The sequence below is a fragment of the Gallinula chloropus genome (genome assembly GCF_964237585.1).
Source record: "Gallinula chloropus genome assembly, chromosome: 2".
NCBI lineage: Eukaryota > Metazoa > Chordata > Aves > Gruiformes > Rallidae > Gallinula > Gallinula chloropus.
This window is the reverse complement of record NC_140086.1, coordinates 138,899,297-138,922,192: the sequence shown is the minus strand read 5'-3', so window position 1 is coordinate 138,922,192 and position 22,896 is coordinate 138,899,297. Positions and strand designations below refer to the sequence as shown.

The window sequence follows — 22,896 nt, the reverse complement described above, 5'->3', positions numbered from 1 at the left end:
GTTAATGTTCTGAGGTGGCATTTGGTACAGAATTTTATATTTGAGTTTACTTAGTGTGATAAAGCATAAAAACCAGCATGTTAAGGAACTTGGATTAATTTAGGAAGAAGAATTTGGAGCTGGAGAGATTTCTTCTGAGCATGGAATGCAGCACTCTGACACACAGCTGGAGGTGATGGACAATGAATTGGCTGGAAAACAACAAGAGATTGAAGAGCTAAACAGAGAGCTAGAAGAAATGAGGGCAGCATATGGTACAGAAGGATTGCAACAGGTATAATTACCTTATGTTGCTTTCTACTTACTACTTGGTTACATGCAAAAATGCAGAGCATCACCTGAAAGATTTCGCACTTAATGGCAGCTGTTCTGAATGCAGTCAGTGTGTGATACATAATTACATGTAATTTCTTTCAATCACATACCATTGGCTCTATTTCTTTGAATGACATTTCCATTGTGTGTAAAAAAGAACCTTCTGTATTTTGTGACTAAAATTTCAGTAGTTTTTGTAGTAACCTTCTTCAAATCAGGAATGGAAAGATGGTTTTCTTCACGAAACACCTTAATCCTCTAGTTGTGCAATGATGCATTTCTCTTAACACAATCCTGATTCTCCAAGATCAAAAAGACCCTCAGTCTTTACCTCCCAAAAATTGGTGCAAGTTGATCCTTGAACCAAAAAGCTACTTGTATGTCAGACTTCACGGTTTGAAATACAAGACAACTGTGTCAGAATATTTTAATAAACACATCATAATTTGGGATTACAGGAAAGTATTTCGTACTTTACAGATACCATTGGAATTTAAAATTAGGTTTTCAGGAATATTAAAAACTTGTTATTGAAGTTTAAGCAAGTGGTGCAATGCACTGAAGCCAGTGCTTTGTCATGCTTCACATATTACCTCTCTTTTGGATTCAGGTCATGTTGTCCTGTTTTACTAGGGTTTTTTCAAATTCTGTAAAATACGAAAATTGTACTAATATTCAGTCATTTTCACCTTCATTATTATTGCACAGTTGTTATTTGTTCTGCTTTCATTTGTATTTTATCTGTGAAAATGGATGTCATGTTCTACCATACTAGATTGACCTTTAAGTGGTTGCTCTAGAGGTGGTTTATCATTCTTTTTCTGTTGGTGAACCTCTGGTGTTGCATTTTAAATCAAACTTAGCTTCAAATTAGTCTTGTATCTGTTGTGCTAAACATAGTCATACTTATAGCAGAGTAAAGAACATAAACATAGTTTTAATTTCTTATAATTGTGACTGCTGTTAGTTTTTCTGGAAAAAAATTAAAGCTAAAGTGATTGCATTTTTAAATGGCTATGATTACTAATTTTAAAATAAATGAAAAATATATTAGAAGACGACCAAGCTGTGGCACAATAATATTTTCATAGTTGCAGTATATTTTTACAATAGTCATACAGTGCATAACTTGGCAGTTGAGAAATGCATATGGTTTATTTTTCAGAAGAAACAAAATTGTAGAAGGGGAGTGTAGAAGGGGCATGCTTTACTTCTGCCTATTTAACATTCCTGTTAAAGAAAAGGAATGAAAAAAAGTTGAAAACTATCATAGGATCATTTTGGTTGGAAAAGACCTTTAAGATCGTCAAGTCCAACCATTAACCAAATAATGGTTAACTAACCAAACATTGACCATTCTTCAAAGTGTGGATTAGAACAGTTAAATTTAGTTTTTCAGTTTTATTGAACAGGTGCAAAAGGAAAGGTAGGACACATTTAAGTGTCTGATCTGTTCCTAATTTTCTCTCTTATAATAAACATCTCATATTTCTGTTAGATCTATGCTTTTAAAGGAGGAGGTCACTGTTCTGAAAAGAAATTTACAAGTATTTTCTCAAATTCTTTGTGTAGTTTGCCATATTTAAGGGACTTCTGGTTTTTTGTCTCCCACTGAATAATGTCCCCAGCCTCTAAATCAGTAAACTTTATCTGGAAGCATTATAATTCTTCTTCAAGAATCAGCATATAACCTGGAGAAGCTTCCTTTTGGGACCATTGTAACCAAACCATTGATCACCTTCTGTAACTGTTTTAAGAAATGTGCAGTACATAGAGATGAAGCTTCCACTAGGCTTGAATGAGTTCAAATTGAGAAAATTACGTGGAAGTGAATCACATATCTATTTATATAATTGCACATGAAAATAGGCCCAAATAATGTAGAATTTCTCTCAGACTGAGTGTAATCCTGCCAAAAGAAACCCAAAACAAAACATTTGCAAAGGATTTTTTCTGTACATTTATCACTTCATTAAACATTTCCAAAGATTCATCTATTAAATACGCTGTATCAGTTTTGAATCAGCTTGAGCTGATTTTTCTCCTGTAGTTATAATAATTCCTGTGAGTTCACAATGTAGGATACTGCATGGTATCTTATATGCTTTTAGTATGATGGATGTGATTTCTTGCTATTTCAGTGAGGAATGATATAACTTGCATTTATTGTGGGAAAGGTGTGTGGACGTGAATTAGTTGTACAAAATTACTGAAGTGGTAGATACTCTGACTTCCTTTATGATGTTTTATTTATGTAGTTACTCTTCTTAGTTTAAAAACAAGTTATGTCCTTAATTAACTTTCTTAAAGGCTCAGATTTTGTTCTTTGATAAATGTATTATATGGTGAGATCAAATATTGGTAAATAAGGGGGAAAAATCAGTTTCTGGAATATTTACAAATAGAGATTGTGAAAACAAATGCTCTGTGTGGCATGTTTTAAATGGAGATTTTAGGGATAGTGTATTCCTACTAAACTAGAATAAGCTAGTTTTAATGGGTTTTATTGCCTGTTGCTTTGATGTGCACTGATAGTTTAAATTTTATCTTTTGTAGCTGCAAGAATTTGAAGCTGCTATCAAAAAAAGAGATGACATCATCACTCAGCTCACTACAAACCTGCAGCAGGCACGGAAAGAGAAGGATGAAACTATGAGGGAGTTCTTAGAGCTTACTGAACAAAGTCAAAAATTGCAAATTCAGTTTCAGCATGTAAGTTGCAGTGATACCAATGCTTATTTGAAGTTGAATATTGGTGTCACTTTGGAGGATCCATAAATGGCTACAGAAAAGACATTTTTACTGCAGAAAATCAAATCTTGTTATTATGTTTTTTAAAACAGAAATGGTCTCTTAGTATAGATCAGCACTTTACCAGTCCTACAGTTACCCTTACAGTACCTTCTTTATTATACTACTTCATTATAAAATAATAAAGATTAGTCTGTTTTCTTTCCTAGTATGTGTTGATAGCTTCTGATAAGTGCTGCATGATAGCAGTTACCTTAGGGAAAAACACTTGTGTAATTGTTTCTCAGCTGGGCTGAAATACAGCTTGTTCCCTTTGAAATCAAACCATCAACTTTGTTGGGCCACCATTTCATGCTCCAGTCCTCCTTATTTTTGGTAAAACCTGCCTCTTGTGGTATTACTAGCGGGTAATTTAAATAACACAGCTAAGTTTCAGAGAAACATTTGTTCTGAAATGTGATTGAGGCGCCATGGATACTGTTAATCTTCAGGGCTTACGGTGTTGCAGTTGACTATTGGAGTATTTTGTGCTTTTTATGTACCATCTATAGCTTTTTTGAGCTTCAGGTGCATTATATTCTGAAGCCTGAGTTTTTATTATTAAAAATCTGGGTTTAAGGGACAGTTATTATAAGTAATTCCTTTTACTGCTTAGAAATATGTCTGAGACACTGCTGTCCTGTGCTAGCTTACCGGAAAACAATTTAATATTAAATACTTTTTTTTTTATTGGTTGGCCATCCCAAAAGAATAAGGATGTATCAGTTCCTCCTAAAATTCTGCCAGAGTCTTTGGGCTTGTGCTGTGGAAGATTGCTCTTTCTGTATTGCAATCTGTTTCTGAAAAACTCGATACATTGTAGGTTTTATTTTTTTTAATGTTCAAGTTGCAGGCAAGTGAAGCCCTGAGGAACACCAGCCATAGCTGCACAGCTGCTGATTTACTGCAAGCCAAGCAACAGATACTTTCACATCAGCAACAGCTAGAAGAACAAGAATGTCTGCTGAAAAATTATCAAAAGAAGAATGAAGAATTTGAAGTGCAGATTGCACATCTTCAAGACAAAATTGCAACATATGAGATGGTATGTTTCTTACTAGAAAGATGCTATCTTCTACCCAATTTCTTTTCTTTTCAGAATTTTGTAGTTCCTTTGAAATTTAAGGGACAAAGCAGAGGTTACGAGTGTGCTGCATATAACACAAGCAAAGACTTTAAGTTTTTAAGACTGCTTCTCTTAACTGATACATAATATTTGTATAATTTAAAACTTAACTTTTTATATCAGTATTCCATATCACTTTTAAAAAGTTGCAGAAATACTCACTATATGAGTATTCTGTAGTGAAGCTATACTGTATATTAGAATGTCTTCATTAAATTACATTATTTTTAAATTAAGAAAATCCCAACTTGTTTGAACAATATATTCTGTTTTAAGAAGCAAATTATTTTCTTCGTGTATATTATATTGTTACTTTTCATGGAAAACCTCTTCAAAGTACTTTAAAAATTTACATGTAATTAAAAGTGATAAAAGGCAAAGCTTTCAGCAGATAGGACCAATTATTTTTTTTTTTTTTTTTTTTTTTTTTGTAAGTATGAGAGCACAACTGGAAAAAATTGAAATTCCCACCCCTCTCGTTTTTGGGCGAGGTGGGTTGGGTGGGGAGAGGTGGGTGTAATGAGGGGGGTAAGGGTTGTCACTTATTCCAGGCATCCCAAAAACCTTCCTATGAGGTCAACAAATAATTTATATTTAGTTTTCATAAAGAATATGAGCCTTCTAAAGAAAGCCATTGTGTTTAAATAGCTAAGTCTTGAAATGCTTTTATGCTAAGAGACTGAACTAAAAAAAAACACATGGTTTTGCTCATTTTTTACAGGAAAAACAGAAAAATGAAGGAGAAGATTTGAGTAAACTACAAGAAAAAGAAGCATTAGTTGAAAAGCTGGAAGTAAAACTTGGAGAAGAAGAAAAAAAATCATTTCAGCTTAAGGAAAAATTATCAGATGTCAGCAAATTACTTGAAGAATCAAAAGAACAGATTTCAGTGAAGAACCAGGAGATAACTAATATGAGAGTTGAACTTACCACCTACAAACAGAAAGAAAGACAGTGTTCTGATGAAATAAAACAATTAATGGGAACTGTGGAAGAATTGCAGAAAAGATGTTATAAAGACAGTCAGTCTGAAGCTGACATTGTGCAAAGAATGGAATTAGAAACACAAAGGAGACTGGCACAACTTCAGGCTGAATTAGATGAAATGCATGGCCAGCAGATTGTACAAATGAAGCAAGAATTAATGAAGCAACATGCAATCGAAATAGAACAGCGTCTTTCACAACAAAAAGTAGAATTGGAGAAAACTTCAAGTCTGAGTTTGAATGAGAATGTTAATAAAGATCAAATGCATTTAATGAATATTAAAATTAATGAACTGAATGTGAAATTGCAGGATGCTGATAATGAAAGGGAAAAAATAAAGCATGAATTGTCACAGCAGATGGAAGTCATTTCAGCAGAGAAGTCTCTTCAGCAAACTAAAATTGAAGATCTTCTCCAAGAACTGAATTTTTCAAGAGAGCAGGTTCAGAGAGCCAAACAAACTATAGTTGATATGGAATGTAGATTAAATGAAGCTGAAAAATACCAGTTTGTGATTGAAGATTTAAAAACTCAGCTGGCTTCTGCCTCTGAATTTAGGAAGGAATTGGAGTTAAAACATGAGGCAGAAGTCACAAATTATAAAATAAAACTTGAAATGCTAGAAAGGGAGAAGGATGCAGTTTTGGACAGGATGGCAGAATCTCAAGAAGCAGAATTAGAGAGACTGAGAACAAAGCTTCTGTTTAGTCATGAAGAGGAACTTTCTAGGCTTAAAGAAGACTTACAAAAAGAGCACATGGGGAACATGGAAAGCCTTAAAGATAACTTGAATATACACCATAAACAGCAGTTAGATGAGGTACAGAATGAAATGAGTCAAAAGATAGAAGCCATGCAATATGAAAAGGACAACTTAATTACAAAGCAAAATCAATTGATACTAGAGATTTCAAACCTAAAAGATTTACAGCAGTCTACTGTGAGTTCTAAATATGAAGAAATGACACTTCAAATCCATGAGCTGCAGAAGGAGATAGAATTACTTAGGCAAGAGGAAAAAGAAAAAGGTACCCTTGAACAAGAAATTCAAGAGCTGCAGCTCAAAACTGAGTTGATGCAGGAACAAATGAGAGAGAGAGAAGAGAGCCTACAGAAAAAATGTTCAGAACTTGAAACACAAAATAGCCATCTAAAAGGGGAAAATGAAACTCTGGAAGAGAAATTGAAAAGCATGTTGGTAAGCTCTGAAGAAAATGTGGTTCTGAACAACAGTGTTAGCTCTAAGTCAGAAATTTTGGACTTGCAAAAAAGAATAGAAAAGCTGATTGCTGAAAATGAGCAACTTAAAAACCAAAACAGTCAGCTCCAAGATGATACCGAAAGGCAGAGGAGTGCCTTTTCATTTACTGAGAAAAAACTAGAAGCTAATTATAAAGAGTTGCAGAAAGAATGTGCAAGTCTTCTGAAGGCAAAAACCGAGCTAGAAGAGAACAAGAGTAAGCAGGAAGCTGAATATAAAAGCAAGCTCAAAGCTTTGAATGAAAAACTTCACCATTTAGAAAGCAATAGACCAGCTTTACTTAAAACTAAAACTTCTGATTTTGAAAGGAGCAAAGAAATCAAGGTGTCAAGTGCAGGCACATTTGAGACTGGAGAAGTTGTTGAGAAAGATGCAACAGAACTTATGGAAAAGCTTGAAGTTACCCAACGTGAGAAACTGGAATTATCCCTGAGACTTTCTGATCTCTCTGAACAGTTGAAGTCAAAGCACACTGAAATTTGTCATTTAAATGAAAAAGTTAAATCCTTAAAAGATGAAAAAGAACAAGTTCTAGCAAAATGTAAAGAACTAGAAGGCATAATTAGCCATCCTCAGAGAGGAAATGGCAGTATCAATAAGCCTAAGACAAAATGCTCTAAAGGAAAAGCACTAAGGACTTCTGCTCCAGCATCTGAAAGTAGAAATAAAAACCCTGGTCCACGGAATAAAGTTGATGAAGGAATAAACGTACGAGGAAATCTGGGTTCAGGTAAAGATACCAGTCATGAAGTAACAAAAAGGAAGGAGGTTCAGCAAACATCGAAACCAAAACAGCAGTCTCTTGTGGAACATTTGCATGGCATGACAGACAGGCTGTCAGATGAAACATCATTAATAGCCATTACACAGAGTGAAAATAATAATCTTCAACAGCAAGTGGATGCTTTAAAATCAGAACAGGTACGTTGCGTAAAGCAGTACAAAAAAAAGTTTCCCTGTGAAAATTTGTAGGAGCTTGCACTTGGAAATTTGCATCATATTTTTCCTATTAGCTGCTTTGAAGTGTACAGGTGTGTGGCCATGTGTGTGGCCAGTGGTTGAAAGTCGTTACATCAATGACCAGAGTGATAACCACAGTCAGTGTGTATGAGGATGCTGTTTTTCAGTGAAATAAATACTCTCCCCTTGCATTTAATTAAATCAATAACAACAGAAGGTAAGGACAAGATGCCTAGAGCACTTCACAATTTGATACAGCATTTAGCTTGCTTACTTGAGGTAGAAACTTATTCAGGACATAATTTTTTGATGTGTGATTAGCTTTTCATTTATCTTGGTGCATATTTGAACAATATAAACAGATAATAAAACTCTTGACTTCTTCAGTCATTTTTTCCTCTAACTTATCTAATATCAAATTAGTGGAATACTAATCTTCCATTATTGACATTTTTGTGTATATGTGGTTATCACTTCTTAAGAAATGTGTCTGGATGTGAGCACAAGAAGATAAACTGTGAAGACAGAGAAGTTCTCTACCTCATGTGATTCTAGCCAACCTCTGTGTTTTGCTTGAGACATGTTGCTTGTACTTTTTTGGTATTGTAAATTAATTGCAGGTAATATGGAATGGACTGTTATTTGCCAGTAAAAATAGCTAAGCATTGAATTACCGCTATTTAATTAGGTGCTGGAATCATAAATCACACTTTAAATTTATATACAGTGATGAAGTTTAATAGCATGCTGCAATAAATGTACAACTAAGTTTTCTTTAGAAATAGATGCTAACCAGTCTTCTGGTTAACATATTTTTAGATTGGCTTGGTTTTTTATGCTCTAAAAGTCAAGCTAGCAGTGAACTAACACCACCACTGCTTAATTTTACATTGTGTTTTAGTTCATTCATTTCCTAAGAAATAAAATCACAAGCAAAGCCACAATTGGAAAGATTTGTTAGATTATAGAAAAGAGTTACAGCTATAGAATATTTATTTAATTTTTTTAAATGAATTTATTTATTTATAATGAGGACATGATAAGGGTCTTGCAATTTTCTGCCATAGGTCTAAAAACCTATTATGGTCCAGAGATGTCTAAAAGAGCTGACTAAAGCTACAGGCTTTGGAAATCACTGTTTTTAAGTTCTGCTAATACAACTGTTTTGCCTTATTTGGAGTGAATTTTCTTAACTTACTCTGTTGCTACAGATACTGCTCTCACTTCATTGAGGTAGAATTTGTTGGGGGTTTATTGCTACAAAGTAGGAATTGAAGCATATTGAGTTTTGTTGATTTTAGTTTAATTTTTACTTAAAGTTGAAGTTCCATACTATTTTGTTACAATTCATTTTTTCAAACTATATACTTATACTTATGTAATGCATACCATATATGCAATATTTCATTCTACAGGTTATTAGTTTCAGACTTCACAAAGACAGGAGTTTTTTGTTTTCTTGTTTCTCACCCAATAAAATGTGTGTTTTTATTCAAAGACTGATTTACAGCTCCAGATGGAAGCACAGCGCATTTGCCTGTCCCTGGTTTATTCAGCTCATGTAGACCAGGTTCGTGAATACCTGAAAGCAGAAAAAGAGAGTGCACTTTGCAGGCTTAAAGAGGAGCTTGTACATAGCCATCTTCAAGAGATGGATGATCTTAAAAAAACACATCAGCTGGAGCTTCAGACCTTGAAAATCCAACAAACAGGTAACTTGACCAGAATTACAGGAAAGAAGCTCTTGATATGAAAAACAGTGCCCTCAAACAAAAAACAAGCACAAGAGTTTGTTCATGTGGCTGTCTGATAAATTAGTTGTAGAACATTTTTAAGTGCTTTTGAGCAAAATTATTGATCCATTATAAATAGCCAATTATTCAGGGTACTTAAAGTAAAAATTGAAAAATAACAAGAAAAAGGAAGTATTACAACTCATGTTTTGCTATGTGTGTTAGGTCAATTAGTTGTAAAGAGATGTATTATTGATGGACTTCCAAGGTTTTATTCCTTATTGAAATAATAAGCAAACGTATCAGCAACGTTTTTGGACTTTTTCCACTCTCTGTTCTTTGAATTCCTTCACTGGCTCTCTGCCCATGTTAAGCAAGCTTCTTTGCTACTACTTTTTGCTGTTTTTCTACACCTGCTTTTTTTGCCATACTATGGCTTGCCCTTGTGTAATCTTCTGACATAAGATCTTTTCCCTCCACTATGTTTCTGTAAAGTTTGATCTTTCTAGATCTTACTAACGCACAAAGCCATTTCTTAACACATAGTCCTCTTCAATGTGCGGTTCTACCATAATAATCAAATTGGTCTGTGTTGTGGAACAAGAAAGAGGAGACCAAAAAATTTTGCCTTTCTGAGAGCTGTAGAGGCAGCCTCACTGGGGCAGAAAATTATGCCTTTGAAAAGTTGTTGTGCATGTGTTTTTTAAAAGTAATATGAAATATTTGTATTCATAGATGATGAGGTCAAATCTACACAGAGACTAATAGAAAAGCTGAATGAAGCTGTAACTGAGGAATGTTCTAGGCTTGCTCAGGTAAGACTTAACAAAAAGCCTTTTTTGAAATGGAAATTTTGAAAACAGAAAATTATGCATACAGTGAGTCATCATATTTTTCTACATAATTTTTAATAGTTTTTCTTTGCATTGATCTCAAAATAGACTGCCCAACCTGATCTTCCAAAATAACATTGCAAGGGGTGTTATATTTTTTTCCTAAACCCTTTTATGTTCTTCTCCTGACAATTTTTCTGTCTTTTACCTAATCTTGATCGTCTATGTAATGTTTGGCTTATATCTACTAGTTTAGAAGTCTTTTTTTCCTTTCTGTATGTCTCTGGCTACAGGTGGTTGATTTATCAGCAGCTTGATGTCATGTATATATAGTCACATGTGACATCAGTCTCATATCTGCAATAAGATAGCAAGTTCTTTCTTAGCTGCAGTGTATCTTTCAAAGACTTAAAAGAGTCTAAGAATCTACCAAAATTGTTGTCTATATTTTCAGTAACTAAATATTGTAGAAAAAAATTGAAGTTTATTTTTAGCCTGTATTCTAGTATCAGCCACCAATAATATTATTTTACCATATCTATTCTGTAGACTACTAGTAATCAATGGCCCTTACAGGTTCTTGTGACCAGAAATCAAGTAAGTTCTTTCTGGATAAATTAAGGTTTTTTTAATCATTCATAAGAATCCATGGTTTTCTGATCTTAAATACTTCCAATGATTGGGGTTTTTTTTGTGTGTGAGTAGTTGGGTTTTTTCCTTTCTTTGATGCACTTTTTTCAACACGTTATTGGGGAAGTGGATAGCAGAATTTTTTTACTTGAGAGCCAACACAGGAGAGATTAAGCAGGACTCCATGGAAGCTTGTGGAAAGTAGCAGCTGTGGTATTAGTTGTTTCTGAGTTAGGAAGAACACTGCCAATCCATAGGATTCTATGTTCAGCTTTTGGAAAAATCATGATTTTATTTTTGCAAGTTGAATTTGCTATCTGTTGACTCCATAAACTTTAAAGAGAGAATCTCACTCTGTACCCTAGGCAGGCCAAATTCTTTTCAGGTATCATTTATGTTCTGAAATCACATGGATAAATCTTCTGTTTGCCTACTAATATTGTAAATATGTCATATTTTCTGCTGTAAACCACTGGCAAACATGAGACATTCCCTTTTGATTTACGTGAGTTTTCTTCTGCCATCCTCTTTTATCCTATTGTTCAATACCCTAAGAACAAGATGACTTATGATCTCTAAAAGGATATGAATTTTTGCCAAAGGAATCCTTCTTCCAAATAAAATTGCAGTTTACAAGAATGAGGCATTTAAAATATAAATATGTCTTCAGCATTAATAAATGAGGCCTTCTTATGCAAGATTTTAATACTGGGCAGTTTCAAATAAAATACCCGTGCCAAAATATGTGTATTTATATTTTGACTGAAAAGTCTTTCCATACCTCTTTATCAGGAATATTAAAGATTGCTTATGTTCTTATGACTCAACAGAACATCTATGCCATCATTTTACTTGACTGCCACCGTTTTTCTTACTTTTTTGTGAATTGTGATTGATAAAATTAATAAACAATTCTTCACTTTGTCTTCATTTTTTTTCTTTGTTTCATTTGTTGTGCAGATTTTGTGTGACAATCAGAATGAACATTCTCTGGATGCTGATGATAGGGAACCGGATATTTTCCGTAGACCCACTGCTGTGAGAGAAAAACTGAGCATGGAATCACCAACACACAGAGGTCAAGCTCACGGTAATGGTATTGCACTCTCATGCTGGTTAAAAAAAATTACTGATTTCAAGTATTTCAAACTGACAATTATGCCATTAGTTGTTCAGGTGCTGGTTAATGTGGCTAAATAGCTTCTTTAGAGATTTTTTTCACTATTCTGAACCACTGTTATTTATTATGCATATTTTCTTGTGCTGTTTTCTTCATAGCAAAATCAGTGAAAATCAGATAAGTCTGCAGTGGAGAGTTTGTGAGCAATTCACTGTATTAAAATTTATAGTAAAATGTTTGATTTCATTTTTGTTTTAAAGTCCCTGGTTATCTGTGTAATTTAACTGTGCAAGAACGTATGGATGCACTTCTACACAAGACAATGGAAGAATACAGTAGGCTGAAAGCACTTCAGACAAAGCTGGTGAAGGATTGTAAACAGGTAAACTTTTCATAGTGTATAAGCATTTGAATAATTGAATTTTCTCTGTTACATGAATTCGCTCTGGATGAGCAAAGAATGTATTCAAAATTCTGTTTATGTATCTTGGTTGAGCAGCAGAGCAAGGAAATGATTTAACAAAAGGGAGAAAGCTGCTACCCATGTCACAGAAATGTGGAATGGCTGAGGTTAGAAGGCACCTCTGGAGTTATTTTACTCCAACCACTTGCACAAAACAGAGGCACATAGAGGAGGTTGCTGAGGACTGTGTCCAACAAAATGTCCAAAGGATGGAGACTCCACAAGCCCAGTGGGCAGCCTTATCTTCCTCAGGCTATACGTTCCTAGTTCTCTGTTTCTCTTGTAATACAAATGCTACAAGCACCTATCCTCTTTGTGACCCTCTGCTGGATTCATGCCAGTATATCCATTTCTCTCTTACACTGGGAGTGCAGCACTGGATCCAGCACTCCAGATGTGTCTGCCATAAATGTTCCATTGCTAGTTCCTGTAGACTGGGTCATTTGTGCTGTGAAATGAAACACATTGTTACACTGGTTACGCTCTCCTACACATTGGTTGCCAGCCTTTCCTATATGTTTATAATTACCATTGATATTTTTCATAATTTCCAGATGATTTGTTGTAATTTGTATTTACTTGATTATTTATTAGGTCAAAGAACCATGGCTGTCTTCTTCAGAAAAAAGAAAGGAGGAAGAGCTTAGCCTTCTAGAAACAAGAAAGGAATGCCTGCAGACCCCTTCACAAGGTCTAATGGGTAAAAAGATGTATATGCTGTTTTTACTGTATGTATATTCAGAGAGAGATAGACGATAATGGCCTTAAATTTTAACTGATTCATAGCTTACTTTGAATTGAAGCAGAAGAGATTTTTTTTCAGATTTTGCAGTATGATACTCTGATGTTGTTAAATCTCTGAAATATTTCAGAATTACATGTTGTGAAACAGTTTAGTCTTACTCGGTTTTCTGATTAAAGTTCTCTTACCCATATAAATATAGTTTTGCAAAATGACAGATTAAATTATTAATTGTTTTGGAAAACTAATTGATATCATATCAGGAGAATTTAACTACAGTAATTATTCTGTCCATCAATAACTTGGGAGAGAGTTAATCTAATGTAATTTATATCATTCCCCTCCCTCCGCCTTCCCTGTCAAATAACCTACATACAGATCCTACGATTCAAGAGTACTGTTCAAAGGAGATAAGGAAACTTAAAACACAACTTGAAGAACAACATGCTCAAGAATTGGAACACCTTCGGTCCTATTTCCAACAGCAGCTGAAAGAAAGTGAAGAGAGGTACACTGCAGAGATTGTCCATCTGCAGGATAAGCTTCAGAGTGCTGGGGTGTCCTCTGACCACACAAGGTAGTAATCAGGTCTTCAATGCTTGTCACTTTGCACTGCACACAAAAAGAAGTGTTTCATATAATTAGTCATGTAAAGCTATGAGTTTTACATCAAAATTGGAGGAATTCTTTATGAGCACATTAGCCTGTATTTTGCTCTTTCAAGAGTTGAGTTATGAAGAAATTACATAAAAGTTGAAAATTAAGTAGTGCAACATTTAGAATGTATTATATTTTGTAGTCAATAGAAGAAGATTTGATAACTGGAATAATGCATAAATGTAGTATATGCATATATGAGCTTTTTAACAATAATTTCAAAACTCCCAGCTGAACAGACCACTTCTAACCCTCAGAACTCCAGGCAATGTGCTTTACTTCTGACAACACCTCATGTAGCATAGTTGCATGAAATTGATGATTTTCTAGAATGATATGTAGCACTAATGTTTGGGGCAGATTGAGGTCCACATTCTGGCTTTCACCAACTCATGGGCTATCGTCAGCCTCCTCCTGGCCTCGACCATTGTGGCCATTCCAATCTAAGAGAGTCCTGTTCAGTGTCATCCCTGGTTTCTTGTTCTTCCTTTTTGACCCTTGTGTTACTTCCATTTTTTTTCATTTACTATACTACAAATCCACTCACTTTCTTTGCATTTTTATTTTATTTGAATCTCCCTTCTGTGAGAGGGATTTTGGTTTTCACTGATGTATGGCACTCTGAATATAGAGGAGTTGTGTTGCAAAAGTCAGTCTCTGAATATATTTTAGCATGTTGTTATTTAAATATGAAATGAGTCATGTTGGATTTACTGGTTTTGTGTGTATGCATCATCGATGTAACACAAGAAAGCAAGCAATGCATCTGTTGATAAGCTTCAGAATAAGAGAATCAAAATAAATACAGCCATTTTCTAGGTGTTTTTATGGCTTCATACGCATAGCCTCTCTGGTTTCTCTCATATCTTTATGATTGTCTTAATCAAAACTGTGTATAGTTATAGACCACAAATATTCTCAGGTAGGGTTAAAAGTAAGTTGTTTGTGAGGTCCTCGACAAAAATCATACTAAGAAAAGTTACACTGGAGGAAAAGCCAGTGCTTGGAAGGCAGGTGAATTATAAATTCAAATATATGAAATTAATGGCATGGGAAAAGGTATGTTCTGAATAAAATATTTGCAGTTATTGGTCTTTAAATGTATCTAAAGTATATCCATATTCCTATAATGTATATTTGAATAGAGGAAAAATAAGCTATATTGAAATACTGGTTGGTTGTGGTTTTTTTTTTTAATTTCCTCCCTCTGCTTTTTTTTTTACCTTTTTAGTGCATCCAGAGATGCACAAATGAAGCCAAAATTCTTCAGGGAAGTGAAGTGCACTGAAAATCATCATCAACAAAGAACAGATAAAGCACTGGAGGTATCATACAGCTAATTTACATATGGTCAATATAATTTAAATGCTTTGGGTTCTAAGATGAAATATGGACTCATACTTGGTAGTAATAATGTAAATATCTTGTGAGTACTATGCTATACTATTAGACTGTGAGAGGAAAGTTTGCTGAAAAACATTTTTTGAAAAGTATAAGCGGTAATGCTCTTAGACAAAGAGTGATTCAAGTGAAATCCTAGTACTTTTTAAGTATGGACTGCAGTTTAGAAAAAAATTTTGAAAAAGTAATCCCAAAGATCTTAGAAAGCAAATGACAGTGGAAAAGCCACAATACACTTCTCCCCTAGTACTGCTGGAAACCTGGCTCAACAATTCCACATTGTGGAAAAGCATGGTGATACTCTTTTGTAGTGTGATCCTGTCCTTTCTCACCTGTATTCTCTTCATCTGACAAGTCAAATAGTGCTAGGAAAAACAGTTGTTACAAACTCAACTTTTAAAATTAATTTTGAAGCAGAAACAAGACAGTCATTTCCCCAGCTCTTTTGTGTTGTGGCACAAAATTATGTGATTTTCATGAAATGAAGATAACCTCATTGAGGGGAAAAAAAAATCTGTCAGGTTGAAATTTTTTAAATTAATGAAATAAAAGCAAAAATACTTGATCTGAGGTTTCATGGTTTTCTTACAGCTTGCTAGTGAAATTGAAATGCAGAATGATGTGGATGCTGTTCAATTGCTAGAAAAACAATACCAAGAAAGATTAGAAGAAGAAATAGCGAAGGTATTATTTTTGTTACTTTAAAAAATGCAGCCACTTCCATTTCCCATTTATGCGGTAGTATTTGCTAACTTGGTTTGATTTATTTCAAGAATTGTTTCATTCTGATTCTGGAAGGGGAAAGTCTTTTAAAAATTCTGAAACATTTTGAGGTGGGTTTGGGTTTTATTATTTGCTTTCTCTGCTATTCCTACGTCTGCTCACATGAGGATGGTGGTGGTGTTTTGCTTCAGTACCTGAAAGAAAATAGACCACATGCAACATCCTTGACACTAGAATTGTTTTAGAAAATCCAGAGACTTAGAGAGTGGATTTCTTGTTCCTTGAAGCCTAACAGCTCGTCAATTCAAAAGAGTTTGTACTGAACAGTTTCACACTATTTTTCTGATAATATTTTATTATGCATTTTAATATATTGTGTGAAATGCATGGTTTTCATTTGGATCTGGTGACTTTCTCTGAAACATGAGAAGTAAAATTAAGATTTTATAGGTAGACCATATTAAATTGTTTCTGGATTTTCTTACTTTTTGACTTCCAAAAAATCTTTCACTCTGCAGAATTAAAAATTCTCTCTGTTTTCGTGATTACATGGCATAAGTCAAAAAAAGTTGCTATGGATTAAGAAGTGGAAGAATAAAGGAATATTTCTTACAACTTTTTGCAATAGGAAGAAGATGATGACATTAGTTTAAGTAATCCATGTTTCTGAAGTTAATGTTTCATTTCTCATCTGTTGTCAAGAAAACCTTTTATGAGGAAACAGAGTTTATGTCTGGCTAGCATTGTGTTAAGGGCTGTTCAGATTCAAAAGACAAACTCACATTTTCTGGAATGGAAGAGTTAAGTGTTTTCTTTTCAAGTGTATCACTTCTGTGTTCACTCTCTTTGTAGCTTAGTCTATATATGGCTGTATTCTAACTCCAGAAAAGAACTGTTCATATGATTGGAAAAGGTGTTTGTTTTTATTAGGAGAGAGTTAGCAATAGAAAAGTTGCCAGCCTGCTGTAAATGAAACTGCAGCTATTTAATACTAGTAGAGATTTCTTTCTGGTCAAGTAAAATTCCTGTGCTGAATATTGAGGACACAGCACTCCTGTCTTTATACAGCCCAAAATTCCATGTCATCGAAATGTTTACAAAGGACACTTGGTTAGACAGAGGAAGTGTAGCACAGCTGCACATTAGTCTATATACCAGGGCTTTTAAAAGTCACCTTATAGAATCTTTTTTAAAAGAACTAGATAATTCTGTGCTAAATATTTTAATTGCAAATGGCATCATAATTTAGTAAACTACCTTAAATACAGCACGTCTGTATTTTAAGAATTGACTGTTGATTAGATTGACTGGATGTCTATGTTCTTTTACCTTTCTGTTTTCTTCTGTAAAAAAGTAAAATAGAATCATAGTTCGGAGATTTTAGTACTTTCATTGCTGACCATCAATAACAAATAAGATTTCTACAGCAACAGGAGATGCTATGAAGCATAAACTAATACAGATTTTTTTTCTCTTATTTATTCAGGTAATTGTGTCAATGAGTGTAGCATTTGCCAGACAGACTGAATTATCAAGAATTTCTAGGCAGGAGGAAGAAGCAGCACAATCACAGACTGTACATCAACAGGGAATGCTTTTTGAAATTAAAAAGCAATGTACTGAAGAAGAGGTTGACGGCCCTCTTAGAAAAGCAGCAGACAGAGGCAGTAAGCCTGAAGATGAATTGAAATCACTTTGCAAGGAGCTCACTGAAGAGTCTGGTGAGATCAGCTCACTTGGGGAACAGTTGCATTCTAGTAGCAAGCCTGGTTGCATATTAGGGCAGACCACACATGAATCGGAGATTTCTGAAGAACTTTTTTCCCACGTCAAAGGCCTTACGTTGGAAGAAACACCGGTAAGCGTAAAAACCAGGCAAGGTGTAACACCGTATCTGAATAATCTTTCCAATGGATTTACAGTTCATTTCAATGAAAAATCTGCAAATGGAGAAATAAAGATGAAAATGCCATTCAAATATTTCCCTGTCAAAGGAGTGACAACTTAAGACTTAAATTATCTACCTTTTATTTCCTGTATTCTACCTGACTGCCATAGCATGTGATAGGCTGGGAGGAAAGGGAGTATGCTTACATGAAACTGGATTAAAAAAGTGTAAGAGTTAACGCTGTTCACAGTTATGTTAAAAATAATAATCCTCTAACAGAGAATAATTCTAAGCCTGGATCTTCCAAGAAGCTGGCAATAAGATAGGACTTTTGTAATAGCTACTTAAATTTGTGAGTTTTCTGAAATTTATTTAAATAGTTACTAGAAACTGTTGTTGAACATAAAATGCTAAAACAGTTCCAATATTCCAGCACTACAGCGAGTTGACAGCATCAGACAAAGAAACATCAAGTCAACTGATGTTATATGAGGAGCGTTTGGAAGACATGCGACAGGAGCTCGTACGGCAATATCAGGAACATCAGCAGGCAACAGAATTACTGAGACAAGGGCACATGCAGCAAATGGAGCGTCAAAAAGAAAATCAAGAGCAACTCTTAGCAGAGCTTGAGAGTCTTAAAGTGCAGTTAGCTGAGGTAATACGGAGTTTGACTCAGTGAGTTCCCATGGGTTTACAGAGGGACATCACCAGTTAGATTTGTATTTATTTTTACTTGTATATCTGTATATTGAGTGACATGCAGGTATTTACTACATGCATGAGTGAGCACACACATCTATTTGTGTATGTATATTTGTGTATATGTACAAACACATAAATGCAGGGACATAGAAAAGGCATATTTCTTTAATCAAAGCTCAGTCAGTGATGGATCAATTTAGACTTCAGTAAACCTGGAGAAAGCCTGCAGTGCTGCGCAGCAGCCAGAAGAGACAGTGAGTGAGTGCAGATGCAGCGTAAACCATGCCACATTCCAGATATGTGGCCCTGTGCAGGATGTGGGCTAGCATCCGTTGACATCCATGGGTTGAAATACTGTAGCATTTTTCATTTTTCCTCATCCCGACCTGAGATCCAAACTTGAACAGTGTCAGTGGCTTCCCACAACAGTGTGTTTTGGGTTTTGCCTTTGTTTTTTTTTTTTTTTAAATCATGGATGATGAAGTCATTACTGACTGTTGGACCGAAACAAAATTGGTGGGATTTGGTGGGAAACGCCACCATTTCTTTGCCTTTTTAAAGTTAACCTGCTGACATTCTTAATCTATTCAATGCCTATCGTAGGTATGCTAATGAAACTCATTAGTTTATCCTAATAATTAAGTCTTCAAAAATCATGTAATTTATAGACTTGTCTTCAAGGAGTCTTTCCCTTGAAAGACAAAGAAAAGAGAATCGAGAAGAATTTGTCTTGCTCTGATTTAATTTCAACAATGTAACATTACAGAAATACAGAAATAGGAATTTGTGAATTCTAAAATTCTTTGATTTCGCTGTGGAGTTTTAGGTTCCTTCAGACTTGCCCAGTCCTGGTCCTGTTCTGTCTAAGTTTGGGCTCAAGGAGGTGGGGAATCTAGAGAGCCAGTTACTTGTATCCTACATGTCTTTTCCAGCAATGTCAGTTGTCTGTTTCTTTTAGCAGCTTTGTACGTGCCTTTTATCCTGATAATCTTTCTTTTCAATATATACATTCTTTCTCCTTTTCACTCTTCATCAGTTTGCAACTGCATCTTTCATCAGGGGTTGCAAATTCTTGAAACTGATGAAAAATATTAAGTAGAACTTATGCTGCCTGCCTTTCTGCAGTTTTTAATGCCAAGGATGTTTAATCCATAAGAACTGTGTAGGAATTAATGCATTGCATTTAAGCTATGAGCACTTCTAGCTCTTTTAAAAGAAAATATGTGTGAGCTTTTTATAAAATTAACTTATTTTCATCTTTTTTCTTATGGAAAACATCTACTATAGTTTATAATATTTAGAAATTAACCTTCCAGTTTGCATTGTGACCACTGTGTTTCATGAAAAACATAAGTCTGAAAATCTTAAAGAAGGTGTAAGTTACCAAAAGCATTTGTTAGCTGTATTCTATTCTAGAAAGCTTTCAGTGTCTTGGTAACCATTTAGAGATATGGACAGAAATTTCATTGTGCAAAATACATAAAAAATTAGAAGTGACAGGACTTGCTAATACTCAGAAGCTTAGAAACTGTGTGCCTCTATAACACTTCTTTCTTAGCACGTCTCAATGGAGAATGACACCCTGGTTGCAGAGAGAGAGAGAATGCTTTTAGAAGAACTGGAATCATTAAAACAAAGTTCTGTACCCGGAAATGAGAGGGTGTTCCGTGAGCTACGAAACAACAGCACACAAACAGAGGTAAATATGGACTTTGACTTTCTTGGCAGCTGTGGCATGTAAAACCAGTAAGATTCCTTTTCACTGCTAACTCTTGTTGTGTAACGTATTTTCTTAAAAGATGTTGGGTATTTCTTGAACAGAGCAGGTTGAAGAATCAAGAAGTGTTACTGGTAGACATAGTTTTTCAGTTCAGGTAAGCAGAAGCTAGTTAAATAGCTTGAAGGTGGGGATTATTACTGTAGCTGTTTAGTCAGGTAAACTCACATTTTCTTATTACTATAGCAACACCAGCAGAAAATACAAGGACTGTTTAATCAGCGTAACAAAGTTCTTTCTAATAGGCCCTGCCCTGGATTTCCTGTTTTGTGTTTATTATGGTTTAGTTAGTTTTTCCACGTAGGAAGAGTATTTCTTGATTTGTAATCTGCTGCAGAAGTTTTATTGACAAAGGACAACTAATTTAGGTTTTAAATTTCATATTCTACAGTGTATAGTAATATGTGGATTCTGGCATGACAGGATTTCTGTTCTTTTTGTCTTCCCTCCCTCTGCAAAAACTTACTCAGAATGAAAATGAAAACCAAAACGATGCGAGACAGCAGATCTTTGAGGATGAAGATGGAGGAACAAAGCCTGATGAAACATCTTCAGCTCTTCTTTCTAAAGAAAGGTGCTTAGAAATGTTAAGAAAACTGTTTAAAAATGTTGAAAATCGTGTTCTTGTTAAATTAGTAATATTTATAAGCTTTATTCTTACTTATAACAATATTTTGTATTCTAAATAACCATATTTCTAAGTTTGCATACTTTAGATTGAACATCCTACTTTTTCCATAAAGCCTAACAATGTAATGGCATAAAGAATGAGAGAAACCTTAACCTATTTGACTGTATCATTCCTATTACACTCATATAAAGTCATCTGCATCATTTATACAGATGTGTATTTGTATACCCATTGCATGTACATATATAAAATAAGTTATAGTAACGTAATTACATTTGAGAAATACCTTTTAACTATTCTGTAACTGTAACTTTTTTAATCTGGTGGTAGATGAGCAATCTTTGTCATTTCGAGAAAATTTTATAACGTTTATAGCACATGGCAAACAACTATAGAACTCTTGTTTTAAAAGTCACTAGATAAAATACCAGGATAAAATTACAAATATTGATAAATACTTTGACTTTTGACATATTTTGTAACAAGGACTGACTTATACCACAAATGTGCTTTTCCTGTTTGCTTGTATTATGTGGGTTTTAGTCTTGAAACAGTGAAATTAAGATTTCTTTTTAAACTTCAAATCTTTTCTGATTGCAAGGGTGTTTAAGGGATAGTACACAACTTTGAAAGCAGGGGAAAATCAAAGGACTGATTAGTTTCTGTCCTGCAGGCACGTTTTTCAGAAGGCTAATGAGAAACTCATGAAGATTCTTTTAGAAGTTGTGAAGACAACTGTGGCCATGGAGGAGACGATTGGTCACCATGTTCTCGGGTTACTGGATCGTGCTGGTAAAGTCCAGCCTTCCAAACCAGGTGGATGGGACACAGAGGCAGAGGAGTCAGTAAAATCCTGTATCCGTGTGGGATATGAAAAAGGTACTGGTACTGTGGTTTTCTAATTCATAACGTAGCATCTTCATACTTCTATATTTAAATAAACTTAGTTTTGAAATTTTCAATTAAAACTAAACATTGAAAAGAAAACTATTTTTCATACGGATGTATATGACATCTTTGAGATGACAGAAGCAGCATGTCAGGATTTGTCTGTCTGGGTCATGCCTCAAACCAGTTGGGACTCATACCTGGGGTCCTGTTGTAAAGTCTGCAGCAGAGTGAGAAAGTGATTGAGAAATGCAAAAATAAATATGTTCCTGTTGAAGGAGGCAAAGAGAATGAAACCTAGCTCCATGGCATCTTGCACCAGCTTTACACCTGGCTGTATACATATAGGGAATGGGAACTGATTCAAAGGCCATACTCAAATGGCTGTACTTAACTGTATGGAGGGACGTGGCTGGTCACTCTGGACAGCTGGAGTAGGACAGGTTGTATGTATGTTTGTGGATGTTCTCAGGCTCCTAAAGAGGAGGGTTGCATGCAAACAGCCTTTTGAAAACCGTTCCAGGAATTTTCTGCCAAGCTGTGCCCATCAGCTGTTTGGAGGAGTGCTAGTTGGCACAAGCCTAAGAAGCATTTTAACATTGTAGGTAGTTGCTTACCAGTATCTTAAGAACTCTTCCAAGCTCTGTTTAATTTTCTGTGGTTGTACTAGGATAATGTCCATCCATTTCTCTTTTAGGCAAGAATAGGTGCTCTGTCATACTGCCATTTAGGTGCCCATGGTGCAGAAGCTAGCGTAAGGATGTGTGCGTTCATCCTGGGTGTTATGGGGAAGCAATGTGCAACAGATCAGTTCAGCCTAAAACACATTATACATCTGGTTTTGGCTGAAATTTTAACTACTATGAATGAGAATAAAAACTGGAAGTCAAATACTACATTGCGTTATTAAGAGTCTACTACAAAGCAGGTTATCTCTGGTGAAATGTGTTCAACTGCAGCCCAAGGATTCTTGATTTTTTCTCTTTTATGCCTGTATAGTGCTGCTATTTCATAAAGAAACTCACGACATTTTGTTTTCTCCACATTTCACTGTATTTAATTGTGAGGAAAAATATTTTTTGCTACAGTACAAGTTTTGAAGCTTTGCCTTTTCTCCCCAAGGAGTTCTTGCACTTTACTTTGGGGTGAGAAATGAATAGAATTTGCTTATGTTGAAGCAGTTCAGAGTATCTTCAACCACTGGCAACTAGTTTCTACACATTCTTAGCCAGATGGTAAGCAGTGCATCTCTTTCAGTATCCTGAA

The 22,896-nt window shown here is 34.9% G+C and overlaps 1 protein-coding gene across 1 annotated transcript in view; it reads left to right on the top strand.

Moving 5' to 3' along the window:
- Nucleotides 1-22,896, top strand: part of AKAP9 (A-kinase anchoring protein 9) — a 109,111-nt gene that overhangs the window by 38,625 nt on the left and 47,590 nt on the right. Inside the window, exons 5-21 of the mRNA XM_084260680.1 lie at nucleotides 104-274; nucleotides 2,872-3,027; nucleotides 3,953-4,150; nucleotides 4,953-7,400; nucleotides 8,938-9,151; nucleotides 9,908-9,987; nucleotides 11,596-11,725; nucleotides 12,016-12,137; nucleotides 12,813-12,918; nucleotides 13,339-13,537; nucleotides 14,849-14,942; nucleotides 15,610-15,702; nucleotides 17,228-17,599; nucleotides 18,063-18,287; nucleotides 19,893-20,033; nucleotides 20,582-20,685; nucleotides 21,416-21,621. Coding sequence (XP_084116806.1) covers nucleotides 104-274; nucleotides 2,872-3,027; nucleotides 3,953-4,150; nucleotides 4,953-7,400; nucleotides 8,938-9,151; nucleotides 9,908-9,987; nucleotides 11,596-11,725; nucleotides 12,016-12,137; nucleotides 12,813-12,918; nucleotides 13,339-13,537; nucleotides 14,849-14,942; nucleotides 15,610-15,702; nucleotides 17,228-17,599; nucleotides 18,063-18,287; nucleotides 19,893-20,033; nucleotides 20,582-20,685; nucleotides 21,416-21,621 — 5,059 coding nt within the window. The remainder of the gene's footprint in view (nucleotides 1-103; nucleotides 275-2,871; nucleotides 3,028-3,952; nucleotides 4,151-4,952; nucleotides 7,401-8,937; nucleotides 9,152-9,907; nucleotides 9,988-11,595; nucleotides 11,726-12,015; nucleotides 12,138-12,812; nucleotides 12,919-13,338; nucleotides 13,538-14,848; nucleotides 14,943-15,609; nucleotides 15,703-17,227; nucleotides 17,600-18,062; nucleotides 18,288-19,892; nucleotides 20,034-20,581; nucleotides 20,686-21,415; nucleotides 21,622-22,896) is intronic.